This window comes from Rhinolophus ferrumequinum, chromosome 22, assembly GCF_004115265.2.
Source record: "Rhinolophus ferrumequinum isolate MPI-CBG mRhiFer1 chromosome 22, mRhiFer1_v1.p, whole genome shotgun sequence".
NCBI lineage: Eukaryota > Metazoa > Chordata > Mammalia > Chiroptera > Rhinolophidae > Rhinolophus > Rhinolophus ferrumequinum.
The window spans coordinates 6,410,489-6,428,973 of record NC_046305.1 but is presented as its reverse complement, the minus strand read 5'-3'; the positions used below and the strand labels follow the sequence as shown (position 1 = coordinate 6,428,973).

The 18,485-nt window shown below is 46.6% G+C and overlaps 1 protein-coding gene across 1 annotated transcript; it reads left to right on the top strand.

Moving 5' to 3' along the window:
- The first annotated feature begins 4,068 nt into the window (after positions 1-4,068).
- Positions 4,069-14,383, top strand: SELE (selectin E). The gene is made up of 13 exons (XM_033093113.1): positions 4,069-4,544; positions 5,128-5,514; positions 5,985-6,092; positions 6,523-6,708; positions 7,508-7,693; positions 7,803-7,991; positions 9,209-9,397; positions 9,509-9,697; positions 9,905-10,081; positions 10,625-10,735; positions 11,443-11,464; positions 11,569-11,641; positions 12,715-14,383. The coding sequence occupies exons 1-12, from the start codon at positions 4,436-4,438 to the stop codon at positions 11,624-11,626; spliced, it is 1,911 nt and encodes a 636-aa protein (XP_032949004.1). The 5' UTR covers positions 4,069-4,435; the 3' UTR covers positions 11,627-11,641; positions 12,715-14,383.
- Positions 14,384-18,485: the final 4,102 nt, after the last annotated feature.

Here is an 18,485-nt window from a genome sequence, read left to right as displayed (position 1 = left end):
ATTCTTCATGCAAAAGCTCAGGTATACTTCCCTGCTGAGGTTCCCTTCTGCACAGGCGTGGGGTGACCCCAAAGAACACGGGCTTTAGCATAACATAGACAAGAGTCTGAATCCCTGCTTGGGCACTTGTTAACTGAAAAAAACCTAGGCAAGTTACCTGTCCTCTCTAGGTCTGTGTTTCATCCTCTGAAAAATGGAATCAATAACGTCTACCTTCCGTTTAGTGAAATTCATATGAAGTAATGTACATAGAGTGCTTGGCACACAGTAGGCACTCTATATATGGAATAATTAGCGATGAGCTAAAAATGGCACAACAAGGAAAATAATGAACGCGTGGGTTGCAACTCATGTCTTTCCCACTATTTATACATTATCTCATAATACATTACAGCTGGCAGGGACTATACAGTCAAGTACCTTTAGCTCCCAGATGGGAAATCTGAGACTCAAAGAGGCAGAGGAAGCTTTACGCCAAATCACAGAGCTAATTAGTACAAACCAGCAATCTCTCGTTATTCAAAAAGAGACGGGGCAGAATTTTTCTGATGTGAAGCACTGAGAGCAAAGCTAATAATAATCCTTTAGAAAATTTCTGACTTATACAACAAGCAGCGCAGGACAACAAGCCAGTGGACTTTCCCCAAAACCAGGGGCATTTTCCCCCCATTAATAACTGTCGACAAGCAGTCTGGCTACATTCAGGAAAACCTCTGTGAGTTCACCAGCCCGTCCATGCTTATTTCTTCCGCTTCGGGAATTCACCAGACATGGCTCATTTTGAAGATATTCCCATTCGTTAGCTCTTAGATCCCCAAGGAGAAAACGGAAGCTTCAAGATAAGGGTGCGGCCAAGGAGGAAGTAAGGAAACACATTAAAATTGTAATTCTCAGTATTATCTACAAAGTTTAGACAGGGCAGTTCCTGGGGTAACAGAGTCCTCTTGAATCAGAGGAGACCAGAGAATTAATATGCACTGATTTATGGTACTTCTTTAGTGGCTATTCTCTTTCTTTGGCTAAAACACCGACTCATCCTAAATAGCCCTTGTTTTTACCCAGTGGGGCATCTAGTCTTCCAGCAGAGAGGGGGTCGGGATTAACTGCAGTGACATTTGGGTCCAAATTCTGGTACCTACAGCTGAGCCTTCTTGTTTCTCCCAAATTAGGTGGCCCTGGTAGGAGTTGGGCATCCGTTTCAGAATCACCTGAGATATTCACTTCGAGTGTAGATTCCTGGGCCCAACCCAGACCTGTTGAGCCAGAGTCTCTGAGTGTTGGACCTGAAGATATCCATTTTAAACGACTGTCCAGTTAGTTGTCTTCATACGAGAGAAATCTGAGAACACCAGCCTTCCCTGAGTGTGAGAGCTCACATCGAGAGGGCGGCCAGGGTTCCTACCTGACTCAGACATCCCAAGACATCTACAAATGCCAAATGAGTGAACAGGCTCTTCCGAGAAAGGAACTCAGAGGGAAGCAAACCAATTTCCCATCAAATATGTTTATGTTTTGATCAAACCAGCAACGCCGTTCTACACATGATGGGACACTTACATGAACTCTTTCACCACTTTAGGTGTGCAAGAAACATCACGTTTGCATTCTGCAAATAGGATTGACTCCTTACTGGGATTTCCTCTCCCTACCTTCGACTCTGCAGAAGTACGTAAGAAGTTAGCAGAGTAGAACTTGGGGGGAAGGTGCCAAGGTGTTCAAAAAGAAGTGCTCAGCAACGCTGCCCAGGGATGAGGAGACTGAGAGCCGCAGGAAGGCAGCAGGAGGCCACGTCCCGTGCTTTGCAGGTCCCGTCAGCGGTGAGGAACCAAAGCTAAACTCATGCCTTGACAGGTGGTCTTGGCACATGAGGTCATGGCCAGCGCTTCTTTCCATGAAACCCGACAATTTCCCCGTCCATAGCTTTTATTTGTCCCGAGCTGGTGACGGTGTACAGGACGGCCTCAGACAAAACTATAACGTTTGTCGTGGGAACCCCATCATTCATTCTTCCTCTGGCTCTCACGCGCTGCCTCAGGGATGTCCCTTCACTATAAAGGTGAGAATGAGTCTGCCTGGGCACAGAGAGAAAGGAGGTCATGTCCTCGGTGTCCCATTAAAGGCTGTGGTGGCGCGTGCAGGGGACGTCCAGGGAGAGGGATGAGGCCCCTTGGCTGTGAGACGAAATGGCTCTGGCTGTGGGCGCCTGGGTGTGTCCCTGTCTGTTCTGTCTTCTTGCCTTTTCTTTTGGCCTCACCAACATGGAGATTGTAAAGGGACGCACAGGAAGCCCGAGTTGAAAACTGAGCAGTCCATGGACAGGGGGCCACGTCCTCCGAGCTTGGGAGACTCAGCGAGGCTGTGAGACGCCTCTCACCGACCCGTCACTCGGGGCAAATGGGGTTCATTTGGGGGCAGAGATAAGATTCAACATCCCCAACTATTCAACTCTCCCCCGATTTCCTCTTTAATTCATTCCTGATCTCCACAAGTGGGTGCACTAGAGATGCAGGTGGAGGAGCTACAGTCCGGCTGTCACCCCACTCCTGCTCCTCACTGTGCTGGGGTCTCTCTCTGAGAGGCAAATTGGGTCTGTCTGTGGCACCTTCAGCAACCTTGGAGCCTGAAGAAAGCCCCTCAACTCCCAGTACCCCAGGTACCTGATTTGAGGTCCCAATCTCAGGGGCTCTCTCTGGACAGACGCAGGACAACTGTGAGTGGGTTTGGAATTTCATAGCTCTGGTAACAATAACAATAATGATTGATTACTGTAACTCACAAATCTCTTCCACTTATTTCTCTTCTCATTCTTCTGATATTGGGTTCTCTCCCTGAAGTTCTCTCAATTTACATTTAAAGTAATCATTTCACTCTTTAGCTGTAGCAAGAATTCGCTCTTGGACAAGGATCTCCTAGATAGTGTGGCACAGGGGTGGACACCTTTTCCTAGGCCCAGCTCAGCCTGCCGTCCTTGTTTCTTTGTCCACCATCTCTCCAAATGCTGAGGACCTAGGGTCCATCCTCACTGCGTCCTCTGTCTACTGTTCACTGGATCCCCTTCTTGCCCTCATGCCTCAGAATCCAAGACACAGCCCTCAGGGCAGAGAGCTGGGATGATGGCGTCACTCTGGGAAGAAGAGGGCCAGGGGAGGGCTGGAGACTTGGGCAGAACAGGGAGGCTAATTGGGGGGCAGGACAAGGGAAACCACGGTTTGGGGTGGCAGTGATGAGAGTCAGCTTTGGAGACTGACTGCCTGGGTTTCAACCCCTTAGCTCTGTGCTTTTGGATGAGAAAGGGAAAATCGTTGGTGCCTCAATTTCCTCATCTGTAAAGTGGGGATAATAAGAGTCCCTACTTCATGGGTTGTTGTGAAGATTAAATAGTCATACAGATGAACATGCAAAATACACAGAACGGGACCTGGCGCATAGTAAGCACTTGGTAAACATTAGCGATACTATTCCAAGTAGATGTTGGAGATACTCTTTCCAGTAATTTAGCCATTGCTATGTCCAGAATCTGAGCATCAATTTGTGACTCGTTCCTCTGTGAGACAGAGCGCCTAAAATGGGTTGCATTGGCAGGTGAGAGAGAGAGAGAGAGAGAGAGAGAAAGTGAGTGGTGACCCATTGCCGACAGCTCCAGATGAGAAAACTGAGGACAGCAGTCCTAGGTGACACAATCATTCTTAGTTTGCTTCTGTTTATGAAATTCTGATTCCTGCCACAATTGCAGGAGGTATAGTGCTGCTGATCAGCCAAGTTTTTCAACTTTTTAAAGACATAGGTTTTTTTACATGATTGAATTAAAAAACATGCACTTGCTGTCATTTTAATAGAAGTTACGTAAAATACAAAGGGCCAAACACAAACAGTGGGTTTTCAGGGACAGGCTTTCTGACATCACTGTAATTTTTAGCTTTATGGCAATTCCCGGGAAACTTTTGAAGGCTGCTGGAATTTCCTCCTTACTGGATTTGGACACATCCTCCGACTGCTCACAGGAAACCAGCTCTATAAAGGGGATCCCGCAAGAGCGGTGCTCAGCTGCTCCCGCTGACTCTGCACCAGAACCTCCAGGACAGCAGCAGACAGCAGCCTCAGGACACCCCAGGAATCCGGACTTCAAACGCCCTCCTCCCCAAATGTAAGTCTTTATGAGGGCAGCCTTGGGCCGCGAAACTTAGAGGATGAATATGGACAAAGCCTTCTGACAAGAGACTTGCAGAAGCTCTGACTGCATACAGACTGGATAAAAACGGGCTTTTCTCTTTGACTTACATGATAAACACCTTCAATTTCGTATTTATTCGTTCGGGTAAATTTCTTTTAAGTAAAGATGGTGGCACTGGAATCCTTTGCCTAAAATCTTAGGATACTGCCCGAGTAGCACCGTAAAAGGATCCGAGTCCCTGGCTCCCTGGGATTTCTTGCTGTAATGAATTGTGTGCTTTCCCCTCCAGAAAGGCCTTTCACGTCTAGTCTTTGGATGACAAGAGCTCTTGAAGTCATGATAGCTCCACAGCTTCTCTCTGCTCTCACTTTTGGTAAGTCAGTGTCGTTAGTTAAAACGGGGTTTCCCATGCTCCATCCTCAGCGCTGTTGACGTTTGGGACGGGATAATCTTTCCTTGTGGGGGCCGCCCTGAGCACGGGAGGATGTTTACCAGCAGCCGTGCCTTCTCCCCGGGGTGCTATGCCCTGGACTAGGGACGATTTACCTCCTTGTTTCCTCATGTGTGAAGTGTCGATCACAACACACCTGTACGCGAGAGGCGTTGGGAGGATTCCGAATCATTCATGGTCATGCCCAGGGCCTCAGACAACGCCGCTGCTGCACATTAAGTGCTCAACAAAGCTTAGTTATTCTGGTTATTATCCTACTGTACAGTGGGTATCCGGATGGGTGGGTGAGCCCAGGTGAAGCACTAAGTGGAGAGTCCATCGCGAAAGAAATGCGTCATAAATGGCAGTTTCCCATCCACAGCCCTTCTGATTTTGGAAAAGGTGAAACGTGTGAGTCAGCCCGAAGGCCACTGTATGCCAAACGCGAGACCATAAAAAGCCCCGCGAACGGAATGAAACCACAGCGGGGCTAACCCTCCCCATCCCTTGCTCGTCTTCCCCTCAGGGCTTCTCCTGGTCAGGGAGAGTGGCGCCTGGTCTTACAACGCCTCCACCGAACTCCTGACTTTTGATGAGGCCAGCGCCTACTGCCAGCAAAGGTACACCCACCTGGTTGCGATTCAAAACCAGGAAGAGATCCAATACCTGAACTCCATATTCCGCCACTCCCCCACTTACTACTGGATTGGGATCAGAAAGGTCAACAATCGGTGGGTCTGGATAGGGACCCAGAAACCTCTGACCGAGGAAGCTAAGAACTGGGCTCCAGGCGAACCGAACAATAAGGAGACCAACGAGGACTGCGTGGAGATTTACATCAAGAGGGTCAGCGACACGGGCATGTGGAACGACGAGAGATGCAGCAAGAAGAAGCTCGCCTTGTGCTACACAGGTGGGCAGCTTGCGGGCAGTGGGGGGCCGGCCCCGGGGGCGGGCCTCCCGACAAACTGTCCGCCGTCTGCACATGCTGGTCTCTACTGTGGGAAGCCTGTGTCCTAAGAGATACGGTTCTAGAATGCGCTGTTTGAATGGAGGTGAGAATACACACAGGCATAGACAGGAGTGCGGACAGGCGTACACAGAGTGTGCGTACCACACACAGGGTGTATGTTAGTTACTCGTTCATCCACGGTAGGGGGACATCTTTAGAGTTTGTGTGGAAGTGGATTTCCTCTTCTTGGTGCCGGTCACCACCATGTCCCCTGAATCTGTACATTCCCACCAAGGTTCACAACAGTTGAGCCTGGAACGGCTTTGTGAAGCACTTCAGGTCAGGTCTGTGTCACTGGTGACATCTCCGCCGCACACTGGTGACTAAAGTCCAAGGAACTCATCCTCCTTGTTGTGGACTGTTCCCCGCAGCGGCCTGCACCCCAGCATCCTGCAGCGGCCACGGAGAATGTGTGGAGACCATCAACAACTACACCTGCCAGTGCCACCCCGGCTTCCGTGGGCTCAGGTGTGAGCAAGGTAAGTCTTCACGTCACCTCTTCCCTCACTCGGGATGGCAGCCCCACCCTGTGTCCTCCCTGGCTTTGCAGTCGGGTCAGCACATCTTCCCGTTCCCGGGACACATGGCGCCTTGTGGCTGGTGGTTCAGAGCTGCACCTGTGAAGCCAGACCCTCAGGAGGTTCAAATCGCAGACCCCCCACTTATTAGTTATGGCACCTGGACCAGGTAGTTAAACTGTCTGAGTGGCAGCGTTCTCATTTGTACAAAGAGGATGCTGACGGCAGTAACTTGCCAGGCTTGGGGCCATGTGCACGAATGCAGACAGGATGTTTGCACAGTGCCCGGCCCGCAGGAAACGGTCAACAGGCGGCAGTTCCAGTCCCCAGAATCCTTCCCACGTTACACAGGCGGACGCGGGAGCAGAGCTGACTTGGTTTCCCTTTTCAGTTGTGACCTGTGAGGCACAGGAAGCCCCGGAGCACGGAAGCCTGGTCTGCACCCACCCTTTGGGCAACTTCAGCTACACTTCTTCCTGCTCTGCCAGCTGTGAGGAGGGCTACGTCCCGAGAAGCTCTGAGGCCACACGCTGCACTTCCTCTGGGGAGTGGAGCGGCCCTGCTCCGGCCTGCAAGGGTAAGGCTCTCCCGGGAGGCTCGGAACGTTCTCCAATTCTTCCCTCAGCTCCTAGGGTGTTTGTTGTTGTTTCATCCAATGTATCACATTTTCAAAACTCTAGGGAAAATTCTCGTTGTTCTTGTTGTTAATAAGACTTGTCCCCTCAGCCAATATATATGGTCAAGATGGTACCTGCTTGGTGTGAGAGAAGTGTTTAATCCTATATTTGAAACAGGTGTTTCTCAGCCTCTGCTGATGTGTGAAAGAACAAACCCCAGAGCTCTGAATGACGCCCTCGTCTTCTTTCCCTGTTTACCTTCAACAGTGGACGAATTTAGGACCGTGATAACCAAGCAGTCCCAGTATTGCTTTTTCTCTCTGTCTTATCTTTCGAGGCCAGAGACCAAAACTTTTTCCTCCAGGTCCTGCTGGGCTAAAACAGATGAGTGTCTCCCTGTGTGAGTCACCATGGTTTTTATCACAACACTAAGTTGTGATAAAAGTCATAAATCCTAGCTTAGTATCTGTTTTTCTCCTTCATTTTTGCCTTATGTAAAATGGATCAGAGACCTGATGACAGATTTCATCAGACAAATCAGGGATCAGTCAGTACAGTTAACGTGAAAATCAGAGAAGAGGAAAATGTCAGTGAGAAAGCACAAACGCTTTCTGTGGGTGCACGTGTCCCCGAGAATGAATACAGGACTTGGGGTCCACCCTTTACAGGCTGCTCCCGAGCTCTGTTACAAAGTCCAATTCCACAGGAAGCGAGCAGATCGTTTTCTGTGAAATTCACGGCCCTCTTTCAAATCCACAGAGGTTGAGTGCGATGCTTTGACAAAACCCGCCCATGGACTCATGGACTGTTTCCCGCGTCCTGGCCGCTTCCCGTGGAACACAACCTGTGCATTTGAGTGTGAGGAGGGCTTTGAGCGCGTGGGGCCCCCACGCCTCCAGTGTACTTCATCTGGGAACTGGGACGACGAGAAGCCAACGTGCAAAGGTACAGTTGCTGCACGTGCAGATTCCATGGAAACATCCTTTTTCTCATCCTGCACTGGAAATGGGCAAGCCAGACCTGCTCACGTAATAAATGGGCCCTTGTGTTGCAGCTGTGACGTGTGGCGCCGTCGGCCGTCCTCGGAATGGCTCGGTGAGCTGTCGCCATTCCCCTGCTGGGGAGTTCACCTTCACGTCCTCCTGCAACTTCACCTGTGAGGACGGCTTCCGGCTGCAAGGGCCAGCCCAGGTCGAGTGCACCACGCGTGGGCAGTGGACTCAGCCAGCTCCAGTGTGTGAAGGTAAGCCCCAGAGTCTCCCCTTCACGCTCCCTTTTCCTCAAGAGCAGCGACCTTCAACCCTGGGCAGTTAGAATGAAGCCAGATGCTTGGCTTCTGGGGAAATCAGGTGTGATGGGCAACATTCATCTTACACCTTTGGGATTCGTATAACTAGGGTTTCCGGGTGGGAATTCCCACCCGTTCTTGGGAATTGATTTCACTTTTCTGTTCCTGAATCCCGAGAAAAGTCGGTCAGGAAATTGGGAAAATCAGCTCCTTGAACCCAGGTGGTTGGTAGTATCGGCCGTCACTTTGTGGAAATGATTCATTGTGGAGAACAGAAAACAGTTCATATCTTGGGATTCGGGAACGGAAAAGTGAAAAAAATTCCTGAGAACGGGCGGGAATTCCCGCCCAGAAACCCTAACGGAAACAAAGCTCACCCAGGAAAAGAAGTGTGCATGACAAGAACGGATGCTTCTTCGCTGGTTTCTTAACTGCGCTGTGCCAATGTGACTTTACAGACATTGGCACGGAACAGGCAGAGATCTTAATCCAAGGAGAAGGCACTTAGAGAATTTAAAAAGTAGGCTCAGGAGCACAGGATTTGCTGCTAAAACTCTTGTCATACCTTTCTTCTGAAATCGCTCATGACTGGCAGTGATGAGTGTTTCAATCATGGTGTCAGCTGATACATAAAGACACCCTTCATACATACATGAGCACCAAAATTTAATTCACTTTAAACCAAAAGCAAGAATGTTGAAAATAAGCAGTTTTCCCCATCAGATACGGATATTCTTGTACCAAACACAGCACAGGATAAGTCCCAGCAGCAAAAAGCCGCAAGACCAAACTCCCACCGCAAAACAGACAAATTGGACGTGGCTGCCTTCCCAGCTTATTTTCTCGTTGGTGTCATCTGCGAGCACGCAGGACACACACGTTGCTCTCTGACTACATACATTTTTTTCTCTTGACCCTAACTTCTTTCACACCTCAGAGCAGAGCTGAAAGCCATTGGTCCTGCTCACAGTTGTCCTTTAGTTAGTGCCATTGTCAAGGAAGGGACTGGAATTCAAAGAAAACACAGCCATCTTCCCAGCTGTCCAGGGAGGAACGGAGAGTCTCGAGTTCTCCGAGCGCTGCTTTGTCCCAGCGCTGGGTTCACCCAATCAAATGCCGCACACTCTGCCATTCCACTGCAATATTCTCTGACCTCTGTTTTGGTGGCTCAGCTTTCCAGTGCAAAGCCTTGTCCAGTCCAGAGAGAGGCCACATGAATTGTCTTCTGAGTGCTTCTGGAAGCTTCCAAAGTGGGTCCAGCTGTGAGTTCTCCTGTGAGCAGGGATATGTGTTGAAGGGATCTGCAAGGCTCCAGTGTGGCCCCACGGGGGAGTGGGACAGTGAGAAGCCCACGTGTGAAGGTAAGTTTTTATTTGAAGATAAAAGCTATTGAAGAGCTAGGGACTTGGAAATTTGGAGAAACCCGTTGCTGCCAGATACAGACTTCTCATGTGCTCGCACGTGTCTTCCAGCTGTGACATGTGACGCTGTCCGCCAGCCCCCAGGGGGCTTGGTGAGGTGCACCCACGCCCCTGCTGGAAAATTTACCTACAAGTCGTCCTGTGCCTTCAGCTGTGAGGAAGGCTTCCAGCTCCGTGGATCAGCTCAACTGGAGTGCACGTCTCAGGGACAGTGGACCCGGGAGGTGCCCTCCTGCCAAGGTGAGGCTGGATTCAGACCTGGAAGAGTGTCAGTCAAGTACCTCAGCATTTTCTGAACACCCCCAGGGGCTTGCTCCTAATTTCCTACATGCTGAAAACTAGGTGGCGCTTACGCGGTACATGTATCGCTGACTTTTCAGCCAGTTTTAGAAGCTTCCTGGTAGATTTTTCTTACCCTCTCTCTCCCCGTGTGCCTTCCATTGGCAGTGGTACAATGTTCGCGCCTGGCAGTCCCCGGGAAGATGAACATGAGCTGCAGCGGGGAGCCTGTGTTCGCTGCTGTGTGCACCTTTGCGTGTCCTGAAGGCTGGACGCTCAATGGCTCTGCTGCTCTGACGTGCGGCGCCGCAGGACACTGGTCTGGGAGGCTGCCTGCCTGTGAAGGTGACTGCACCGATGGGTGTGGTGGTCGGGGCGCTAGAGAGAGGCAGGGGAGCCATCAGGCTATCCATCACATCCGAACCAGGTCGGACGGGTGCCCGGGTTAACAAGTAAATACTTAATTTTATGGGGATATAGAGAAACAGAAGAGGTGGCATGGTGATAGAATGGGAAGGATTCTGACAGTCGAAAAAAGGAGAGCTGTGTGTGTGGGGGGGATTACAAAAAAGAGAGAGAAAGAGAGAGAGAGAGAGAGAGAGAGAGAGAGAGAGAGAGAGAGAACGCGCAGTATTAGCTGAAGTGTACGGTACCATGAAAGAACTTAGTGCGCTACTCCTGCCTGATATTGGTGAGAAATCAACTTGCAAAAGTGGTTGGGGCAGATCTCAGGTCCACAATACCACGTCTTTTCCTCACGAATTGAACTAGACGTCTCTTCTGCTTTGTACATTGTCATCAATGTGCAAAGGAAAAGGCGAGGCTAGAACAGAAAGGCTTGGAACTCAAGGCCTTCTCATGACTGTTCTCCGCCCCCTGTTTCCTTAGCACCCACCGATGCCAGCATCCCCCTGCCAATTGTTCTGTCTGCTGCTGGGACGTCCCTCTTGACGTTATCTTCATTTCTCTTCTGGCTTCTGAACCGTCTTCGGAAGAAAGGTGAGGGAGTTTCAGAATGTACTCCAAACACGTTTTTGAAAAATATATATTTTTCCTCATTGATGAGTCATGGTCTCGCTTGCAGATGTAAACAGTAATTAGAATCAAATGACTGGATAAGTAATAAACTGCAGTATAAGTAAGTAGAGGTCTTAGGGAAAGAGTTTACAGTAAAACTCCAAGTGGGAAGAGTTTTAGGAAATACAAGTGGTAGTTGGGCTAACATTGTCCAGCCTCAGGAAAATGCAATTCACACTGAACTCTACGGTGCCCTTGAACTTGTGTGAGGAAGCTGCAGGGTTAGTGCTCCCAGGAAAATGGATATCATGTTTCCAAAAAATTTATTTGGAATACAGGCTTAAATTGGGGAGTTCTCTGTAGGGAATATGCAAACGCATCATCAAACCACATTCATGGCCTACCGAGCATTTAAAAATTTTTTGAATTAAGTTCTGACATTCACCAAATAGGAAATTTCCCACAAAATCCAGTCTGGGACTTGTCATGACAAATGGGCGACAGACCTGGCAAGCCGAGCCGGTGGCTCTCTGCCCTAGGTGCCCCCAAACTGTGTTTGCACTCAGGATTACTAGGGTCCTGGAGGTGCTGAGTTCAACCCCTGATGGTGAAGAGCCACACGGTTTCTGGATTTGATAGGTCCTTAAAAGTCATTTAGTCCAAATTTAATGGTTTTCTTTTTCTTGCAGCAAAGAAATTTGTTCCTGCCAGGTACGTTGCATTCTTGTACACAGCATGTCATTGAATACCCTACACATTTTTCTCTTTTTGTGTGGGAAAACAGTGCTTACTTAGTGTTCTCGTGTATTCTACAGCAGCTGCCAAAGCCTTCACTCCAGTGGATCCTACCAAATGCCTTCTGCGTTAGTTTAAGTCCAAAGGAATCAGGTAATACTTAAAAATCACATACGGTTTTGAGTATCCTCTTTACATGCTCTCTTCCTCCTTGAGCCCTCCAAATCTGACAGTTTTCTGTGGGGAGATGGGGGAGGGAAATCACCACCTTCACGGTATTTTATGGGATGTTGTTTCATTTGTTTGTAGAAGTAGAGGAAAGGAGCAAGGATCTGGACTTTATTGAGTCATTTCATTTAAGAAAGTTAATAATGATGATAGTTAACCTTATATGGTGCTTACCATATTGTAGGAGCTGTTCTAAGCTAGGAATTCTGAGACAGAACTATGACTATATTTATTATTATACAGATGAAGAAAATGAGGCACAGAGAAGTCAAGTAACTTGCTTAAAATCTCAAAGCTAATAAGTGGGTGTAACCAGGATTCGAACCTAGGCAGTCTGGTTCTAGAATCTGTGGTCTGAACTACTCTGCTCTGCTTTCTGAGAATTTGGAAGGGTCGAGTCCCCTCCAAACAGATATTTTTCTAATTAATACTTGTGTGTGTGTGCAGTTTTAGGTTTACAGAAAAAGTGAGCGGAAAGTACAAACTTCCAACACCCTCCCTGACCCTGCCCTCCGTTTCCTGTTATGAATGTCTTGCATTTCTATGGTATTTTGTTACAACGGATGGGCCAATATTGATACATTATTGTTAATAAAGTCCACAGTCGACATTAGGGTTCACGCTTGGTAAAGTACAAACTTCCAACACCCTCCCTGACCCTGCCCTCCGTTTCCTGTTATGAATGTCTTGCATTTCTATGGTATTTTGTTACAACGGAAGGGCCAATATTGATACATTATTGTTAATAAAGTCCACAGTCGACATTAGGGTTCACGCTTGGTTTTGTACGTTCTATGGGTTTTGACAAATGTATAAGGACACAAATCCACCATTACAGTATCATACAGGATAGTTTCACTGCCCTAACTGAATAGGATTTGGGTGTTCATATTTGGACTCCCCCAGAGTACACACAGTGAACAGATGATGTATTTTGTTGTCGCTAGTAGTATGCACAATATTACGTGTCCTGACGGCATGCATTCTTATATTTGCAGGAACACAAGTAAACTAGGAAGTTAGAGAAATACCCTGAAGACGGAAGCTTTCCTCATCTCTCAGACCCTGCTTCCCTACTTCAGATTTACGGCTGGGACCTAGGTGCCCATGAGAATTTCGAAGGACCAAAATCCAGTGGGCAAGGCCAGCTTGCTACCCAGAAGACTCAACGGCTCCTGGAGGGAAAGGACATTCTCTTCCCGGGAAAAAGTGAACAGATCAAGGCTCTGGAATCTCAGAATTATTTCTTGAGCTCTCCCTTGCTCATTGTGAAATCTTGGTAGAGAAGCACTGTACTTTGTGACATTGTTTCTTTCTGTTGCTCCTCAGTGTTTCAACTGCTGGCTACCAAGTTGCTGTCCCAGGGTTGAATAATAATTGTCAAGAGTTTAGAGGAAACAAACTGGCCAACGATATTCTATTACTGACTTGGAAAAAAATGACAAATTTTTAACGCCCGCAGCTGACTGCATGGGAAAGGTTGTTAATGGTGCAAATCCTACGGAATATTCTGTGTAAAGACTACTAAACGCAGTCTTAATCACGTTTATCCCCATGGGGCTCAATCTCTTTAAAACGTTCTTAGAGATTGTGTGTGTGTGGTTTTTACTTGCATTGCGTATGTATTCCATTATTCTTAATTCAGTTCAAGTGTTGTAGAGACTTGAAAATATGTAAATGTAAGGACTATGATTGGGTAATAATTACTTACCCTAAATCAACACCTCTTTGTTTATTAACCAAGTCTAATGTTACATCTGTAGTGAGTGAATGTATTTCAAAAAAAGGGCAAATACTGTCCCTTACCAATGGATAATGTTAACCAGTGTGCAGTTCTGAATGTTTCACTACAGTTGCTTTAAAAAACATGAGTAGTATTAGGAGAGTCAAAGCTAAATGGCCTACACTTGTGTACTGCCAGGTATTTTTTTCAGAAATATGGTTTCCATGAAGCCAAATGTTCTGAGTTGATAAAAGCGAATGAATGAAGGTGCAATTCTGTGAATACCTTTGTTGAAAAGAACATGCAGAAATATGGATGTGCTCTGCATTCCTAAATGGATGTTTGTCAGATGTGACATGTCAATGTATAATTCTCGTATAGCACAGAAGATTTTAAATCCATGCTACGAACTCACCATGTAAGGAATTCATCTAGTGGATTTTTACAAAGTGAAGACGTCTAATAATGATTTCCTAATTGTTTTATTGTTTGTTGGGCTGTTCTCGAAGAGAGGAAAGCCTGTACGAGCAACTATTTATACTTATTTATAAGGGAGTTTAAAGTTCCTAAGGAGTCTGGTGTCTGGTTGATCATTGGCAATGAGAAACCCTCAGTCAGTGATTGCCAAAGCTGCTCCAACCTCACAGCGTGCGACAATGCAACCTCTCCCCCACTTCCATCAACTTAGCATGTGCTGAGAAAGCTAGTTTCAGAGGAGTAGACCCGCAAAGGCAGCGCTAAAAGGAAACTGGGAGAGATGATGAGGATCAGAACAGCAGAGGTTTTTAAGGGGCAAAAGATGCCGGAAATAAGGGAGAGAGAAAAATCCACCTTTGGTGATCAGGCTACACATGGAATTAATTATCATTTTATCTGAAACTCTTCCAATGTTGTAAATATTTATGTGGACTGCACTGGAAATAGCTGTGTGAATGAAGTACAAATGTGGTCTGTGTTTGGGTTTTATGAAGTATTTTAAATTATGATTTAAAATATTTTACAAATTTTAAAGTATATATTTATTTAAGTTTATGTCAGACGTGTTGTATTTGACATGGCACGACAAAGTTTGATAATAAACATGTTTATATTTAGCTCTGCATGGGCTCTTTCTTTAAAAATCCTATCTTATTTAGATAAAACTATCATACCACAAAATTCGTCCTTTTAGTTTTTGGTATATCCACCAGATCCTGCAACTATCACCACTATCTAACTCTAGAATGTATCTGTCACCACAAAAAAGTCACCCAGTACCCAACAGCAGTCACTGTCCCTCTAAAAGTCCCTGGTAACCACGATCTACTTTCTATCCCTATAAATTTGCCTATTCTGGACATTTCATATAAATGGAATCATATACTGCATGGCCTTTGTGTCTGGCTTATTTCCCTTAGGAAAACGTGTTCAAGGTTAATTCATTTTGTAGCCTGTATCGGTACTTCATTCCTTTTTATGTCTGAATAATACTCTATTATGTGAATATGCCACATTATCTTTTTCCATTTATCAATTGGTGGACATTTGGGTTGTTTCTGCATTTTAGCTCTCATGAAAAATGCTGCTGCAAACATCCACGTACACATTTTTGAGTAGACTTATGTTTTTAATCCTCTTGGGTATATACCCAGAAGTGGAATTGCTGGGTCATAGGGTAACTCCATGTTTCATTTTTTGAGGAACAGCCAAATTGTCTTCCAGAAGGGCTCCACCATTTTACAACCCTGGCAGCTAGACGTGAGGGTCCCAGTTTCTCTACATTCTGTCCAATGCTTGCGATTGTTTGTCTTTTTGAGTATCCGCATACTAGTGAGTGTAACGTGGTATACATACAGGCCCTTGTATTGCTACCTGACGGGTTGTCCGAAAATTATCAACAATCTAAAATCAGTCGTGCAGATCAGTGAAACAAAGCCCTGTCCTGGAGTCTTGCCTTAAGCCCTTCTCTGTTCTAGGTGGCTCTAGCTAAGCAATCCCCTTTCATTTATTCTCCAGACTCAGTTTTTCTCCAGGATTAGAACCAGGGTAGGGTTTTTTTGCCACCTGAAAATATGTCTTCTCTCTCCTGGAACAGTGTCAATCCAAAAGGTCTGGGGTGTACCAAGCTAAAAACTTCAAGAATATCATTGTTCATCAAAGAACCAAAATACCTGAAATTTCTAAGAAAGCATGGTTTCATTTTTGGCTTAGTTACCCAGGCTAAAAATAAAACTGTGGCCATGACACTGTCATCGGCTATAGTCGGTTTCACTTTGATTTCACACTTCATCTTAGCTCAAAAGTATTACTCAACGGAAAATTTAAGAAAAAAATGAAAAACAAGGATAAATGCTGCTAGTTAGGTCTGTTTTTATGTAGGACTGAAACAGGCACACAACTTGAGAAATTAACTCAAAATGCAGAGAGAGTATGACTGTCGGCTTTCCCGGGTCTAAATGAGAGAATACACTGAATTTATTCAGAAGAAATACAGGTACCCAAGTCAAATGGAGATGGTCAGTGGTAAGCACAGAAACGAGAAATAATATAACGCTGTTTCTTTGGAGCTCGTGACCCTGAGATATCTTCTCACTGTCCTCATTGCAGTGACCTATCAGCTCTTCGTGCACTGATGACCCTGGTATGAAATCCTCGTCTTTCTTCCTCTTTAATCAGGCCCTGTAATCCTATGTGAGCTCACCAGTCAGCTTCCCAGCCCATCCCACAGTCCACATTCCCAGTTCTCCAACAGAATCGAGCTACCTCCACTCAGCTTGAGCTACCTTCTCCCCTGGACGTAGCCTGGACATCACCAAAACTGTTACCAACTCTAAAATCACACAATCAAGCATCCCACTCTTTCATCACAGGCTCCTGCTCTCACAGGCTTTTTGGCTCCAGTATCTCATCACAAAGCTTCTTCATCCCACCTCACGGAACCCCTAGTTCCTTTGTTTCTCACCATAAGCCTTTTCCTTCTTTATTTCCATTCTTTCCTGCACTCTTGCCCAACGTGTCTTATCTCCATAACGGGATTTTAAACCACGCCTTCTGAGACAACTCATTCCATTTGGGAAAAGGGGCCCTGCTCCTCACGAGGACCCCACGCCTGCATTCGTTCATCCACTTATTTGTTTATTCTTTTAATACATATTTGTTGAGTATATACTATGTGTCAAGAATATGCTACCCTCTAGAAATACAACAATGAACAAGGCATTTTGTCCTTACCCCCTGGGAACCTAGAATCTAACAGGGAAGACAGATGGTAAACAAACAAAATTGCACAAATAATTATTTAATTATAATTAAAGGAAGGAAGAAAAACATGGGCTGTGAGAGCACTAAAGAGGTGACCTAGCCCAAGGGTAACTCCAGGTGAAAGAAGCCAGGTGTTCAAAGGCAGCCAAGTGGGCAGAAGCAGCTCTCCACTGTGGAGGGACTGCCATGCATGAAAGGGCATGGTGAGAAATGAGGACTAGGTTTTGTGTGGCCTGTGGGTGGTGTCAATGACTTGGAACCACAGTACCTCCCAACAGCAGACCGAGAACCCAGAGACTAGCGACTTTATGGAGATTTCATCACACAATCCAGGTGACAAGGGCCTGTTTCAGGGCCGTCATTGGGAATGAAATGCAGTTCTTAAAAGAACTATTAATGGGGATTGGCACCATGAGCAGATCAGGAAGAAGAAAAAAATCGCCTTCGTTACAACCAAAACTCTGTGGTGCTTTTATTTTTTTCTTTCTTGTTATTTTTCCTGTCTCACTGCTACACATGCCTTTTGCAGTAAAACGGTTCTATAAACCAGCAGCATGACTATATATATGCACATATGAATAGAAAAACATTTTAATTTCTCTTGGCTTAGAATCTTGGGAGAGACATGCTAAAATTTTGAGGTAGAAGCCATCCTTCTTATTAAGCTTTGGCTTAAGTAACTGGAAGGATGGGGTTATAAGTTACTGAGATGGGAAAGGCTGTGGGAAGAGCTCTCCAGGATTGGAGGAGAAATGCACAAGTTCAGATTGGTACACATAGAATTTAAGAGGCAGATTAAACGACTCAGTGGAGATAACAGGTAGGCATCTGGCTGAGAACAGTCCCAGGGCAGAGGAGTGGTCCTTGATGGAAATATAAACTCGGGAGTCATCAGCATTTAGATGGTATTCAAGGTTAAGAGACTAGACTGGGTCATCTAGTCCGCGAGGGTAAATAAGAGAAAAGCAGTGAGCACTGGGACACGCCAAAGGTTTGCTGGTTGGAGGCATGAGGTAGACTCAAGAAAGGGCACAGACCAGGCCTAGGGAGTGAAGGAGGAGGAAGAGCAAGAGCTGGCTGCCAAAGGAGCAGAGGACAGAGAACTGACTGCTGGCTTGGGCGACCCGGAGGACCTCGGCGAGAGCCATTTCGGGGAGAGTGCGGCTGACAGCCTGATTGGAGGAGAGTCAAGAGAGACTTGAAGCAGAGGACTTAGAAACACAGGCTAGACATTTCCTTGGGGTACAGTATGAGACTGACACTTTCTGGGGCCCCTTGGCTCCAGGTTTGGCCCCATGTCAACATGTCCTCCAGGCTCCTTCCAGAAGAAGTACATTTTAAGCATCAAGAGCACAGGCTTCAGAAGTGACTGACCCAGGTTCCAAACCCTGGCTGTGTGTCTTCTCAGCTATGTGACCGAGGCAGCTTTCTTAGCCTGGCTGAGACTTTTTAAAAAATACTGGGGAGCAGCAGGACTTAATCTTTGATTAAATGAGATAATAAGTAGGGAGCATTTGTTCCATAGCTACTGTTGTTAGTATCTTTCGAAAAATGCCAATCTGATGGTCAGCGGCTCTTCCTGACCAGGACCCTCCAGCATACAGGTCCTAATTTCCTAGGCAGTCTGTCTCCTTCCCATTTTACAGCTGAGGAAGACAAAGGTTTTTGTAAGCCCTCAAACCCCTAGGGGGAGAAAAGCTAGAGCTGCTTGTTCTCGCCTGGCTGAAGGTTAGGAGGTGCCATTCGCAAGGACGTCCACTAGGGGGTGAGCGAGGAAAGAGGAAGGAGAAGGAACCGACAGGAATG

Bases quoted from the DNA above. Each gene is read 5' to 3' on its own strand.
- SELE (XM_033093113.1), top strand. From the start codon at position 4,436: ATGAATTGTGTGCTTTCCCCTCCAGAAAGGCCTTTCACGTCTAGTCTT. The intron at 7,694-7,802 runs GTACAGTTGCTG...CTTGTGTTGCAG, and splicing joins CGAGAAGCCAACGTGCAAAG to CTGTGACGTGTGGCGCCGTC. The intron at 9,398-9,508 runs GTAAGTTTTTAT...CGTGTCTTCCAG, and splicing joins TGAGAAGCCCACGTGTGAAG to CTGTGACATGTGACGCTGTC.